Genomic DNA, 15787 nt, shown 5'->3' with positions numbered 1-15787 from the left:
TTTTCAAAGTTTCGGATGGTTATGCGTCAAATATATCAAGATGTGTAAATATGAATGAGCAAAAACTTTCTTCATTGAAGTCACATAATTATCACATTTTGATACAAGATTTACTTCCAATTGCTTTACACTTATCAATGTCAAAAAAAGTGACTCTGTGGTAATTGAATTGAGTAACATATTTAAATCTCTATGTTAGAAATGTATAAATGTGGAAGAGCTTGACAAAGTTCAAGATTGAGTCGTAATTACTTTATGCCATTTAGAAAAGATCTTCCCTCCAAACTTCTTTACTATTATAATGCATTTGGTTATCCACCTTCCATATAAAGTAAAGGTCAGTAGATCGATTTATTATCGATGTATGTATCATATTGAAAGGTATTATTTGTTAATAGATTGATTACGTTTTTTTTATTATCAAGCCAATCTACTTAAAATAACATATGACTAATGTTTTATGCTATAAGTTTTTGGAAAGGTTAAAGTCTTATTGTCACAACGAACGCTATCCGAAAGGTTCTATTACTGAAGGATATTTAGCATAATAGTGTATGACATTTTATTCTCGTTATTTAGAAGATGTTGAAACGAGATTTAATAGACCTTCGAGAAATGTTGGTATGCAGCATACAGACTCGGCCTACAATTATCTTTTTCAAAGTTTTGGACAACCCATAGGTAAAGCTAAATTGATAGAGTTAGATGATAATTCTTAGGCATAAGCACATCGATATGTTCTTTTTCATCATGACTCAATTGAATTGTTTCGCACGTAAATTGTTTAGCAAGGAAATTATTCATTACATTAGGCAAAATTAATTTTTTTTTAGTGTTAATACTTTATCATGATGCTTTATAATGAGTATAGAAATAATTTGAGAGATCCTGCACGTTATCGACGATCAAACCCTCAAGAGGTTGATAAGTTGTTCGCTAAAAATTTTCATGAATGGTTAGGAGCAACTGTAAGTAATGCCATATTTTTCATTATTTTTCATCCACATAGAATGCTTACGGTAAAAATAACATTAATAACATATATATATTTATTCCACTTTTATAAGTTTGGAGTGGAAGGCTTGTTAGTGAAGAGGTGAAGTGTCTTTCACACGGTCTAAACCAGATTGTAAAACGACACAAATGTTTCATCATCAATGAATTTAGATTTCATACAAAATCTCGTGAGAGATTTATAAATACACAAAATTCAAGAGTTGTTGTGACTTCATCAACTACTTGCTATGTTAGTGCTAGGGACACAAACCTTTTAAAAAGAAATGTTGAGTATTATGGCATGATTAATGACATCATTGAGTTAGATTATTATGGCAAGTGGAAAGTTATCCTATTTCGGTGTGATTGGGCAGATGTGAATAGTACGAGAGGTCTTAAGAAAGATCAGTACGGATTTACACTTATGAATTTTTCTCGATTAATTCACACTGAACAACAACTCATCGATAAACCTTATATATTTTCATCTCAAGTCAAACAAGTATTTTACTCTAAAGATCCGAAAGAATTGGGTTGGTTTGTTGTTCTGCGAAACACACCTAGAGACTTATTTGATATGGGGTTAGATACCAAAGATGATGTTGAACATGAAACTGAATATTATCCTTTTGTTGAACAAAACTTGGATGAGAATATCTCCAGTACCTACGCTCAATGGGTTCATGAAGATGTTACTGAAGACATTTACAAACCATGATTCCTTGCACCTATAATTCGAGTGTTTAAGACATAATGTAGTAAATAATAATATGTAAATAATGTCATGTTCATTATTATATAATTATTGTCTTCTAAATCATACATTATATTTTGATTTAATTAAATTGAAATGTTCTTTATATATCGTAGGTTTTGATTTCTTAAATTGTTTATGTCTTTATATATCTTCTGAACTAACAGTTTTTCTATATTCGCTTTTATGATGTAGGTAACCTACAATGTAGAGAAGTAGGTTGAAAGAAAAACATATCAGAGATATTAGTTCAAAACCATCTGCAACACCTGTAGATATTGGCTATGGACTGAATCTTTTGAAGGTAAATGAGCATACTGTCAGATCTAACTCTGTCACTTCTAACCCTTCAACTGATATTAGATTTGGTAATACGGAAAGTCCAGGTTTAGATAATATCTCATAATTGATTATGCTTTAAATTTGAATGCAGATATGATATACTCCAATTTTAAAATTTGAGTATAATGATAAAAGTATTAAGATTTTACAAATATATTTTATATTTGTTGCAGTTGACAACAATGGTCAACGGAGGACCAGATGCCAGACAACTTTAAAGGAATTGTTTGCACTACTTCCTAATGAGCGCATTGTAGTGTCTACAAACTCTAATAGGCAACCAATTGGTGAAAAAGCTCAACTATTGGCTAAATTTCTAGGCATGCTAGACTGTAATGGAATGAAATTGCCTATTCATTATGAAACATGGCATAATATTCCAAAAGAAGTTAAGGCCGATGCATTAAACTTTATTAAGGTATTAGTATAATTAATTAGATATATTTAAAAGTTTTATTTTACATTTTGTTTACTTATTGAAACTTTTTTTATTATATTATTACAGTCACAATTTGTACTTGAAATACTAACTTCATTTGCGCTTAAGTCATTGGGAAAGAAATGAAAAGATTATAAGCATAGTTTAAAGAATAAGTATTTCGATCGAAATACTACTGTAGAGGCAATGACGCAAAATCTACCACGTAATGTGATTAGGTAGCAATATGAATAACTGGTTAGATTTTGATTCTCAAGAAAAAGAGAGGTACTAGTTTATAACTTCGTATAATATCATTAAATGATGAAAGTGTTTGATGGTTTCAGTTGGTAATATTTGTATTTCTATCATATATGCAATTATTTTTTATGACAGGAAAGAAAACAGATTGGGATTGGTAGCAAAAAGCAACAGAAATATAGTCACATAAGTGGATCAAAAAGTTTTGCAAGAAAGCAAAAAGAAATCGTAAGTTTATGATAATTAACTTATTCCAATGAATGAACTTTTATTCCATTTAAAGGTAAATATGGAAATTAAAATTTATTGTTCTGTTTTAATAGATTTGATTATTTCAATATATGATATTAAACTTATCAAAAGTTTTAAACTTAGTTAATCAGATGATATATATGAAAAATTATTGTTTATGTATATTTATGCCTTTATTATCTGGTTGTTGTTATTGTTGTATTTTAACACTTTTGATAGCTTCAATACTTGATATTAAGCTTGTCCAATTTATTGAACTTGGTTTCTATGGCTAATATGGGAGAAAAAGCTGTCAATTATGTTTGTTTGGAAATATTTTTGCATATAAAAGGCAAATATACAAATAAATTTTGGATGCCTTTCAATATATTGAATGGTTTCAATCCTTCATATTAAACCGGAAGAAAATAATTGAATTTGGTTTCCATGATCAATATGTGTGAAAGCCCAAAATGCTTTTATTCTTTGCGTATATTTAATACTATTATGTTGTTATAGGGTCAAAATATAAATAAATGAGATTAAAGTTATTCGAAATTTTAATACTTGATTGACAGGATTAATATGCATAAATAACTTATGGTTAATATTTATCATATCAAATAACATATATTTTTTTATAAGAGAATGAGATGGGTGATATAATTAAATGTGTGGAACTTTTTCGTGTAACACATACAAAAAAAGACGGATCTTACATAAATGTCAAAACATAAGAAATTATGATAATTTGTATCATCTATTTTAACATAAAGTAAAAGTTAACTCTTTTTAACATATAATCAATTAATTATTAAACTTAATAGTTGTATATGACAAATTCACAGGAGAAAGTAAAAGAGAAAATGGCTACTAAGATTGAAGTAGCATCTGAAGATTCTCTCAACATGCAACAAATAGAAAATCAGATATTCATAGAAGTTGCTGAAAAAGAAAGGCATGGATGGGTCCGAGGCCTTGGATTGAGTCCAACACCATCTGCCTTACTATGGACATAACTCTCCGTAATTTACACTCTCAGCAAGTCAGTCTTCGTGAGACATTTCAATATTGAGAGGGGAGTTGCAAACTATGCAACAACGTTTTAAGCAAATGGAAGAAGAAAGAGAAAAGGAACGTGCCAAAATTGAAGAAGAATGTGTTAGAATGAAGGTAAAGCGTGTAAAATTTTAGCAGTTACATGATCGATTCGATCATCTTATGAATTTTGTGCAACAACAATTTTCAGGAAATGATTTTAGTGCTCCATCAACTCAGGTATTATATTTAGTAAATATTAAAATTTTTAAATAAAAAATAAGCATACAATGAAGTGTTAAAAATTGTATGGTATTATTCAGTAGGTTATTGAGCACACTAGTGACCAAGGTGAAAATTTTTCATCAATTGGCAGCCCACAAAATGTATATAGTCATCTATTTCATACATTTAAAATTTTTATTTGGTTAATGTATTTATCATATTTTAATGTTATTATACTAATTATTAAACTTTGTATTAATTAGATGTATATTTAAACGTGAATGAAGTTAATATTAATTTCAGTTTCTGAATTTAAGTTCTTTATTAAAAATAAAATTTATTATAAGAAATTAAAAAAATATATATTTTTACATAATGGCTGTGTTTGCGTTTGGTAATGTCGCTAAATGAATAATTTAGTGGCATTTGTAGCATAAAACGCCACTATAAATAGCGGCACTATTTCCAGCAAACACCCTAGTTAGGTGACATTTTTTATAAAAACACCATTAAAGCAATGACGTTTTTCTCATAACAACGTAACTGAATTAGCAACGCTCAAAAGATACAAACACTGTAAATATTGAGGTGTTTTCAGATTTAAACGCTTCTAAAGTAACGACGTTTTTTGTTACAAATGTCGTAATGCAACTGAAATAGCGATGACTAAAAGATACAAACGCCACTAATATTAAGCCATTTTCAGATTCAAACACCTCTAAAGTAACGACATATCAAAAATATAAATGCCACTAAAATGACAATGCTTTTGATATAAACGCTATTAATATTGAGGCGTTTTTGCAAAAACGCTGCTATTTACTACAATACGTGTATAGGCGGCACTCTGTGTGATATTTTTTCGCAAACGCCACAACCTTATAGTGACGTTAATAAACGCCGTTAAACGATAAAAAAAACGTCGCTAGAAACCAAAATCCCTGTAGTGAATAGGGAGTTTCATTCAAATAGAAGTCCAATAAAGAAGTCAACTACAACTCAAATAGTCATACTCTAACTTGAAAACAAATTTCTGCCTCTTTAAAGAGACTCGGACAGCCCTTAGATTTTCTACCTATAAAATACATGGCTCTAGTTTAGGGAGAAATAATCCAATTCTAGTTCTTGTTCTTGGTTGGGGTGAGAGACCAGCCATTAGTTTCTCCCTTTCTTGTTCTTTTATCTTTTCAAGTTTTTTATGTTCTTTTAAGTTGTCTTTTGTTAATATAGGGATTGGAGTGGTAAACCAATTTATTTACTTTTGTTCTTATTCTTTAATTTCATTAATTGCAAATTTAATTTTCAAGTTTTTTTACAAATTTTCTTTAAATTCAGTTTTGCAAAATTTATTTTTCAATTTATTTTTCATGCACTTTAATTTCAGTTCTTATTTAATTTATTTGGAATCTTAGGTTCAGTTCATGTAATTTATTCAAAGTTTATGTAATTTAAGATTTCAATGCAAATGGTTTTAAATTCTGGTTTTTAGTGTAATTTCGCTTTTCTTTAGGGTTATTATATTAGGATTTGGTATGCATGTTCTTAGATTCTTTAAATTCAGTTTAAGCTTAAAAGACTAATAGACGGTTTGGTTCTTTTTTTTCTTTTAAGCTTTTTTTAATCTTTAATAGATTATCATTTTGAATTTGATACTAAAAACTAATATAGTTATAGAATATATATTAAAATTTAAATATATATATTAAATACATGTTAAATGGATATCAAATTTTTTTATTCTTTTAAATATACAAGTATTTTTTTTATATTATTAATATGTCAAGTTTATTAAATTATAAATGATGGATAGTTTATAGCTTTTTATTATTTTAACAGTATTTTTATATATTTTTATGTTAGTCGTATCTATTCGTATATATCCATATTAATTATGTCTATTTGTGTATATATATATTATTCGTATTTATTTATGTCGTATTTAAATGAATTAATTGTACACATTTTAATAATATTGTATTGAATATAATACATATAATAAACATGTCGTATTTGTGTTTAATATTTAAACACATTTTATAATTCGTGTTATATTTATATTTTAATAATTCGTGTTATTACACATGTCAAATATCACATAAGACACAACTTGAAAATACGAATTACTATGTCTATTTGAATTTCATTACTTTAGTAAAGTTTAAGTTTAATTTCAATTTCTAAGGTTTTTAATTGTTGATTTTTTCTCATGCACATAAGATTAGGATTTAATTAATGAAATCTTTAATTTTCATGTTGAATTGGGTTTAATTCTCTGTTCTTGCATATTTAAGGTAGTAATTTGCTTAATTTTTTATTGTGTTAAAAGTATTTAATTTTGGTACTCAATTCTTTCTATAATAATTTTCATGGAAACAAATTTTATTTATTACTTTATTATTTGATATGATTTTGTGCATTTGCATACTGCTCAATCACGGGTAACCCGTGATCCAACCATTACCCGATCAGAGTATACTGTTGACCCATGAAACAATTAACTCAATCCAATTCATGCTACTGCTTTTCCCACTTCCACTGCTAGTCTCAGACAAGCATAAAATATTTCTTGATTATAAAGCAAACCCACCAACAACCATTTTATGCAGCTTTTGTCTGTCAACTCTAAAAGCAAACTAAAGTTAGCAGAATATGAAAAAACCAGCCGAATCATTTAAAAAAACCCAAATTATTCCTCTTAAAAGTGAAAGGAAAACCATAAATATGTACATAACTAAATTCTTCAACACTACTACATGTGAATAAAGTTCTCCAACCATCATATATTCATGCAAAAGCCAAACATTTAGTCTACTCTCCAAGCAAAGTATCATTACTTCCCCCCACTATACTCTATTTTTTATTCAATTCAACACAATTTCCTTTCTCACTCGTAGCCATGACTTCGCTCTTCTTGATCACTCTTTCTTTCAGTTTTCTAGCACTATTAGCTACACCAAGTTTTGCCACCATTCGAGCTAACTCATGCCGATCGTATTGTGGAAATATTACCATAGATTATCCATTTGCGCTTGATTATGGCTGCGGTCATCCGGGTTTCAGAGACCTTTTGTTCTGCATGAACGATGTTTTAATGTTTCACATAAGTTCAGGGTCATACAGGGTACTAGATATAGACTATGCTTATCAAGCACTCACATTACATGACCCCCACTTGTCTACTTGTGACAACATCGTGCTAGGCGGTAAAGGCAACGGCTTCGCCATCGAGCATTGGCGGGCACCGTATTTCAATCCGACGGCTGATAACGTGTTCATGCTCATAGGTTGCTCAGCACAATCACCACTCTTCCAGGGTTTCCCTGGAAAGCACCTGCCTTGCAGGAATATATCCGGGATGGGATGTGAGGACTACTATGATTGCCCGGCATGGAACCTGTTGGGTCATAAAAAGGTGGGCTCAGTTTACGGGTCAGGCCCACCGGAGTGTTGTGCTGTGGCATTTGAGGCTATCAAGGCTATAAATTTGAGCAAACTTGAGTGTGAAGGGTATAGCAGTGCTTATAGTCTAGCACCATTGAGGGTTGATGGGCCTGGTGGGTGGTCCTATGGGATACGAGTGAAGTATTCAGTTCAAGGAAATGAAGAGTTTTGTAGAGCTTGTGAGGCAACGGGTGGAGCATGTGGGTTTGGAACTGATGGAGTTAAGCAGTTGTGCATGTGCGGGAGCTTCAATTCCACCAAGAATTGTGATTCAGGTCAGAAAATTGCCCTGTGTTACCCCCTTTAAAGCCGTAATAGTTTATTTCATTTTCCTTTCAAAGATGTCATCTTGAAAGTCTACTGAATTTAGGTTACACTTCCCCTTCGCCTCCAAGAGAATCAAGTTGGGTTTGAACTTTGACGCTATGGGTGTAATCAAGCCAATATGTTATTAGATTTGAATTTAATTCAATTTAAAAATTTAAGACTTAAAATTTGATTTGAATTCAATCGAATTTTATTTTTTATATTCAAAATTGATTCATAATTTAATTGAGTTATTCGAACTCAATTCGATCATTTGGATTAATTTTGATAAAATTATAAATATTCACATTGAACATTATATTTTTGTTATTTATTTATATATTCAAAAATAAAATTTTAATTAAATTTACGAATTTCTCAAATTAAACATTAAATTAGTAAAACCCAATTAGACTTATTATTCAATAACTCAAGTTTGATTCAATAATTAGCAATCGAACTCAGAATTGTTTTAAATCAAGTTGATGGACTTATTTACACTCCTAGACCCGGCCACAAAAAAGAAAGATTGTTTGTTTTGTTCTGCTAGTTGTATTACCTTTGTTAGAGTGGTTCAGTAAGCAAACTCTTTACCAAGTGCAGAAAGCTCAACATCGAGTAAAAGGACATGGTCATTGGTGGATGCATTGGCAGGTACGTCTCTACTTCGCACTCGGTAACCAAAACAAAGATAAAAATTCTATTACATCTCTGATGATTAGAAATCGAAACTTCATTTTGAAAAATTTTAAAAAATTTTGAAAATTTCGGGTTCGAAACATGAACTGGTTGGTTATTTATGAATAAGAGATCACCAGTTCTTTTTATGTAATCCAAAATCATATACACCAATACTAATAGAAAACAAATTCAACAATTTGCATATATGTACCTAATTATCTAATTTATTTGCAGGAATATTTGTATGTATGTCAATGTGGATTCAACACGAGGGAGATTCAACATGGCTTATCAATATGATGTAAATGCTACTAAATTTGTTACTTAAAGTGGGCACAATGTTTGCGTGCACGACTTGTCTAAGAACATGCTATACTTTTTTATTTCTTGTTGAAAGAAGAGAGATATAAGTTACTACGATATATCACAATCCTTCAAAGTTTGTCTTCCATTATTGAAATATCTTTGAGAGATGTGGTTAATTTTGAACGTTAATAGACACTATTTGTTTCCCCTAGCTAAGAAGTTATGAATGTTTTGCCTCTTAAAACATCCTTTAAAAACTTTAATCACCATCCTTTGCTTAATTAAAATCAAGTGGTTGAATCCAAATTACTTTTTAGATGTGGAGTTTGTTTGAGAGCTCGATTACAGAGCTTTCATCACACTGATATGTGCGTTTTTATCATTGAACCTTGAAATTTTAGAGATCTAATGATAAAAGCATATATGTCCGCATGATGGAAACCCTTTAATCATATTCCCAAATGAACTGTTAACCAATGACAAATTTCAAAAACATTGAACAATGACCAAGTTGAAAATTATCAAATCCACCAGCCTGATTAGATTCAATTTATAATGGCTGTATTAAATTGAAGTAAGATGGTAAGCTGCAAATTACATAATAGGATTAGCAGTCAAAATTACGTATGAACATGTGATTTAGCTGATAGTCACGTCATCTGTTAGTAAAGTGTTAACCTTTTAATTTTAGTAATTAAGATTCAAATTTTGATAAATTTAAATATATAAAAAAATAAATATGATTTAAATATAAATTCATCTATCTCTTAAATTCATGTATCTTATGTTAAAAAAAATAAAAAGTCGAATTCAACTTTTTTTAATAAAAAAATTACTAAATTAGAAGCACTATATTTGCTAATCTCAAATGAGTTACCTTTTTTTTTTTTCTGCTTTACATTCTACATGTTCAAAATTAATAAATGGAATTGGTTTCACTGGAAGGGCCAAGTTTTTATAATAAAATTAATTTTAAACCCATGTGATGCATGAAAATATATTCATATATCAATAAATCTTATATAAATATAAATTTTTTAAAATGAAACTATGAAGTTTATGAATAATTCATAACTTATATAATTATTTTTATTTAAATTTACAGATTTTAATATAATAAAATAAATTATTACATATCGAATATACTTATGCAATTATCATCAATTCTAACAAAACCTCAAAATATTTATTGAATCCAAATAATTTCTAAAAAAAAAACAATAATGTTTTCGATTTCATCCTTTAAATCAATTTTGCATACAAATTTTTTTCATGGAAAATTTTTTCATAAATTGTTGTTGAAGCGAAGATGTAGCAATTGATTCTCTAATATTTTTTTCTATATTTTACTTGATGAACTGATAAATTTCACAAATGAAAGTGAAGAAATAAATAAAATAATAATCTATAATTTGACAACAGTTGAGTTATAATCTAGATTATATAATTTTATAACAAATATAATTATTGAATTAAGTTTATACACACCTCTTTCAATAATTTTTGACATTCAAGTTTATTGACTATAAAATCATAAACTTTATTCACTATAAGTTTAGTATTACCTGTCTTAAAATTATATTTGGTTATCCTCATCTTGAACAAAGAAATTTTACTTATAAGATCTTTAAATATCTCTTGAATTTTATTTTATAATCTCTATTTTCTTAAATCATAAGTGTAAATATATCATTCAATTAATTTGAATATTAAATAATATTAATATAATTTTTAACTAAATACCTTAACAAATATTTCATAAAGAATGTCAATATCTCTATTAATTAAATCATTTGCTTTTGCATTGAATAGTACGAATATTATCTTTCCAAAATTATCATATATCTCAATATTCAACTTGTACCTATAAAAAATGTAAAAATATATAATTACAAATATAATATAATATTTAAAATACTTTTATTATCATTATGGAATAATAATTTGCTTATGTACAAATATAAAAAATTATAAATACTAATTATCTTATAGTTGAATTAGGGACAGTAACATTACATAAATAACATTGAAATTTCTCATTAACTTCATATAGTTTCTTATTACACCCACATTACATATAGTATCAACCAAAAGTGGCATCAACTTTCATGATAGTGACTCTAGCGGTGAAAGACTTTCCTTGTATACACACCCAATCATCTTTAAATCAATCATCAACAAAAAAAATATTAAAAAAAGAAAGCTAATATCATAGTTAAAAGAAATATAAAGTATAAGTATAAAAAAAAAAATAGCCTTTGAGCATCACAGAACAAGAAATGATGCAAAGTAAAAATCAGAGAGAAAATTAAAATAGAGTTGAGTAGTGATCAAAAAATATAAAATTAGTGAAAAGTGGTTAAATATGCATTATGCTTAACCTAAAGCTATTTATACAAAATGTGTGTTGTAAGTTAATTAATAAGGTAATTTTAAATTATGAAAGTTAATATTGAAATAATAAAAATTATGAGTAAATAAGTTGATTGATATTGAAATATTTAATTCTACTATTAACATTTACAGATCCTTTAATTTAAAACAATAAAACAAATTATATTTATTATATTTAATAATGACAATAAAATAAAATAAATTTTAATTAAATCCACATATATTAATATATAAATTTTAAAATTATAAAATATTACAAATGAAATCAAATGAAATCCATGTGCATTAATATTTTATCAAATGAAATCAAACGTTTATTAATATTTTACTAAATGAAATCAAATGAAATTATATTTAATGAAATATAAACTATTAATCAAATATAAATTAATAAAATATTTTATTCCATTAATTTAATTATGAAGAATTAATTTGATATATTTGTTTTCTATTTTTATACATGAAATACATTAATCACTTAAATGGACACTATATTTAATCAAATATAAATATATTGAATAATTAATTAGAGAATTAATTGTTATATTTATTAAATTATTAATTATTTATTGATTGATTTAATTTGTTAAATTAAGAAAATTTTAAAAATTTAATACTTTTAATATGAATTGAATTGAGAGTGATTTAAAGTCAATAGTAAAAATATACATATAGTTAATTAATAAGATAATTTTAAATTATAAAAATTAATATTGAAATAATAAAAATTGTGAGTGAATAATAGTTTAATAATGGCAAGTTGATTGATATTGAAATATTTTATTCTACCAGTAATATTTAGAAATCTCTTAATTTAGAACAATAAAACAAATTAAATTTATTATATTTAATAATAGCAATAAAAAAATTAAATTTAAATTAAATCAACATGCATTAATATCAAATAATAAAATTACAAAATGCTACAAATGAAAATAAATGAAATCAACGTGCATTAATATTTTATCAAATGAAATCTTATTTAATGAAATATAAATTAATAAAACATTTTATTCCATTAATTTAATTATAAAGAATTAATTTGATATATTTGCTTTATATATTTACACATGAAATACATCATGAAATACATCAATTACTCAAATGGATACTATATTTAATCAAATATAAATGTATCAAATAATTAATTAGAGAATCAATTATTTAATAATTGTAATTGTAGTATTTATTAATTTATTAATTATATATTGATTGATTTAATTTTTCAAAGTAAAAAATTTTTAAAATTTTAATCCTTTGAATGTAAATTAAATTGAGAGTGATTTAAAATCAATAATAAAAACATAAATATAATCAATTTAGTTTTTTGAATTATGTTTGCTTTATATATTTACATATGAAATTCATCAATTATTGGATACTATATTTAATCAAATATAAATATATCAAATAATTGATTAGAGAATTAATTATTTTATAATTGTAATTGTAGTATTTATTAATTTATTAATTCTATATTTATTGATTTAATTTTTCAAATTACAAAATTTTTAAAATTTGAATATTTTTAATATCAATTGAATTGAGAGTGATTTAATATTAATAATAAAAATATAAATAATCAAATATAAATGTATCAAATAATTGATTAGAGAATCAATTATTTTATAATTGTAATTGTAGTATTTATTAATTTATTAATTTTATATTTATTGATTTAATTTATCAAATTAAATTTTTAAAAAAATTTTAATACTTTAATATTAATTGAATTGAGAGTGATTTAAGGTTAATAATAAAAATATAAACATAATCAATTTAAAATTTTGAATTATTTTAAATTAAAAATGTATTAAATAAAGTCAAATGTATTTATTAGGTATCAAACACCATTCACATGTCAACATTTTAAACCATTCACATAAAATTTTTTTTATTTTTATTAAAAATTTTAATTTTTATATATTTATATAATATATAACTATGCAATAAATTAATATTGTCAAAAGTGAATCAGATTCATCGATCGCATCGAATCAAAAACTAATGGCTTATCTAATTTGGAAAGTTAATTGAGCTATTTGACATATTTGACAGTTGAACATAAAATTTTGTTACGTATTTATCATATTATTATTTTTTTAATATCAAACATAAAAAGTCTCACAATAAATGTGGCATGAAATTGAATTGCCTAGTTAAGCCACTCGGGTCGATTAAATCGAGAACCCAAGCTTTCGATGGATTAGATGATTGGCTCCATTGCAAAAAATTATATAACATCCAATAATTAACGCTTTTGCCTGCAAATTTAATGCTTGGCTGCCTAAAAGGGTACATATTTAGGTGCTAACCAAATAGGCCAAATGATTATGCATTTTAGCATAGTACATGAAAAAAAAATATTAAATGAAAAAAACTACTAAATGATAAATTATTTCAATATTTAAATTTGGACCCATGAGATTTTGAAGTCTCATCGATAATAGGACTGGAATTTGGTTCACGGAAAATTAATTGTTTGCCCCGCAGAAATAAATAATAAAATAATGTTTGATATTATTTTTAAAATTATCATAATAATATAATTACTGAAGTAATTTTAATATTAAAAAAATCTTATTATTCATATTTTAAAATTATTTTATTTGATTAATAATTATTAATATAATGTTTTTATTTTTTATTATGATTTTAATATATTAGTTTTAGTTTTTTAATTCAAATTGATTTACTTAATTTATATTATAAAAATTAATTTACTTATAAAATAAGTATATTTATTAATTTAATAATTTCATTATATTTATTATAAAATAAATAAATAAAATGTTACTATATTTTATGAATTATTATCTTTAAACAACATTTAAACCATTAACTTATATAATCATAAGAATTAAATATCACTATAGTTGATAATATTAAAAATCAAATATTATTATATTTAAAAGTACAAAAATCACCATTTTTATTATAATAGTTATATAAATTAATGATTTAAATGTTGTTTAAAAATAATAATTCATAAAAAATATTTTATTTATTTTATAATAAATATAATTAAATTATTAAATTAATAAATATACTTGTTTATTAAGTAAATTAATTTTTATAATATAAATTAAGTAAAAAATTTTGAATTAAAAAATAAAACTAATATATTAAAATCATAATAAAAAAATAAAGACATTATATTATATATAAAACATTAAAAAAGTAAAAAAAATACAAAAATTATTTTTGAACTTATTGTAATGAATATTAGTATGAAAATATAAAAATCTATAATATAAAATAATTTCAATTTTAAAAGGAATCAAACTTTTAATTCACATATTAAATAGGTAATATTAACTATTATTAATTTTATATATCATTTTATCTTGATGATAAAATTTTTTTATTTTTTTTTATAAAAATTATATCACTTTCCAAGATAATGATTTAATTACTTTTTATGATCTAAAATTATTGCCAAGCAAGGTTATTAAATATTTACCAAATACGGTAATCTAATCATAATGTGTAAATGACAGTTTTTTTGGATGATCATTCATACCAAACACTATTTAAAAGAAAAGAATCAAAAGATTAAAAAATCATTTATTAGAATAAATTTAGATTTTATTTGACCGATGCTTTTTATTTTATTTTATTTTTAATATTTTAATATTTATTTTTATTAAAAAATAAAAAACAAATAAAAAAAATTTCATCAAATAAGGTTTTTGTGGCAAATATAATTTTTATTTATTTATGAGGTTTAGTCCTGTTTGAATTTAATTAAATTCATCGTATTAAGGATGTAAATGATATATTAATATTTATGAGTTATTTGGATTCGATTTGAATAAAATTCAAATTCGACTTGATTATTATCGAGTCGAGCTTGAGCTCGAGTAGTTCAACTTATTAATCGAACCGAATTTGAGTATTCTTATACTTAGCTCGAGTAACTCAGAAACCTAATCGAATTTTTATATTTTAATTATTTTAATTTATAAAATATCTCAAACTCGAGTTTCAATTCGAATACAAATAATTGAATTTTGTTGAATATAAGAATCAAGTTTTTTTTAACATATTAATTGAGCTTAATTGAGCGAGTTTGAATAACTCGATTTCTATTTCGAGTTGAACTTGAGTTAAAAAAATAAAATTCGATCGAGTTCGAGTCGAGTTTCGAGTCTTAAATTTAGAGTCGAGCTCGAACTCAAGCTTAATACTATATTAACCTTGAACTCAATCGATTACACCTTTATATAATATCGTTAATTGAAACTAAATGTCAATTTTAATAAGATCAAGTCAGCATAAATTTTTCATATTGCAGTTAAAATAATTTTTTTTGTCAATCATATTTATAATAATAATTATTATTATTTTTAATTTTATCGCAATCAATCCCAGTATTCATATAAATGAAACCT

The 15787-nt window shown here is 25.1% G+C and overlaps 1 protein-coding gene across 1 annotated transcript; it reads left to right on the top strand.

The window, feature by feature from the left end:
• Positions 1-7094: 7094 nt before the first annotated feature.
• On the top strand, positions 7095-9113 carry LOC111291121 (wall-associated receptor kinase galacturonan-binding protein). The gene is made up of 3 exons (XM_022882712.2): positions 7095-7981; positions 8616-8666; positions 8928-9113. The coding sequence occupies exons 1-3, from the start codon at positions 7162-7164 to the stop codon at positions 8996-8998; spliced, it is 942 nt and encodes a 313-aa protein (XP_022738447.1). The 5' UTR covers positions 7095-7161; the 3' UTR covers positions 8999-9113.
• The last annotated feature ends 6674 nt before the right edge of the window (positions 9114-15787 follow it).

The sequence above is a fragment of the Durio zibethinus genome, chromosome 11, assembly GCF_047325235.1.
Source record: "Durio zibethinus cultivar Kanyao isolate XHJ-2024 chromosome 11, ASM4732523v1, whole genome shotgun sequence".
Lineage (NCBI taxonomy): Eukaryota > Viridiplantae > Streptophyta > Magnoliopsida > Malvales > Malvaceae > Durio > Durio zibethinus.
This window is presented reverse-complemented; position numbering and strand designations above follow the sequence as displayed.

Bases quoted from the DNA above. Each gene is read 5' to 3' on its own strand.
- LOC111291121 (XM_022882712.2), top strand. From the start codon at position 7,162: ATGACTTCGCTCTTCTTGATCACTCTTTCTTTCAGTTTTCTAGCACTA. The intron at 7,982-8,615 runs GTCAGAAAATTG...TACCAAGTGCAG, and splicing joins CACCAAGAATTGTGATTCAG to AAAGCTCAACATCGAGTAAA. The intron at 8,667-8,927 runs GTACGTCTCTAC...ATTTATTTGCAG, and splicing joins ATTGGTGGATGCATTGGCAG to GAATATTTGTATGTATGTCA.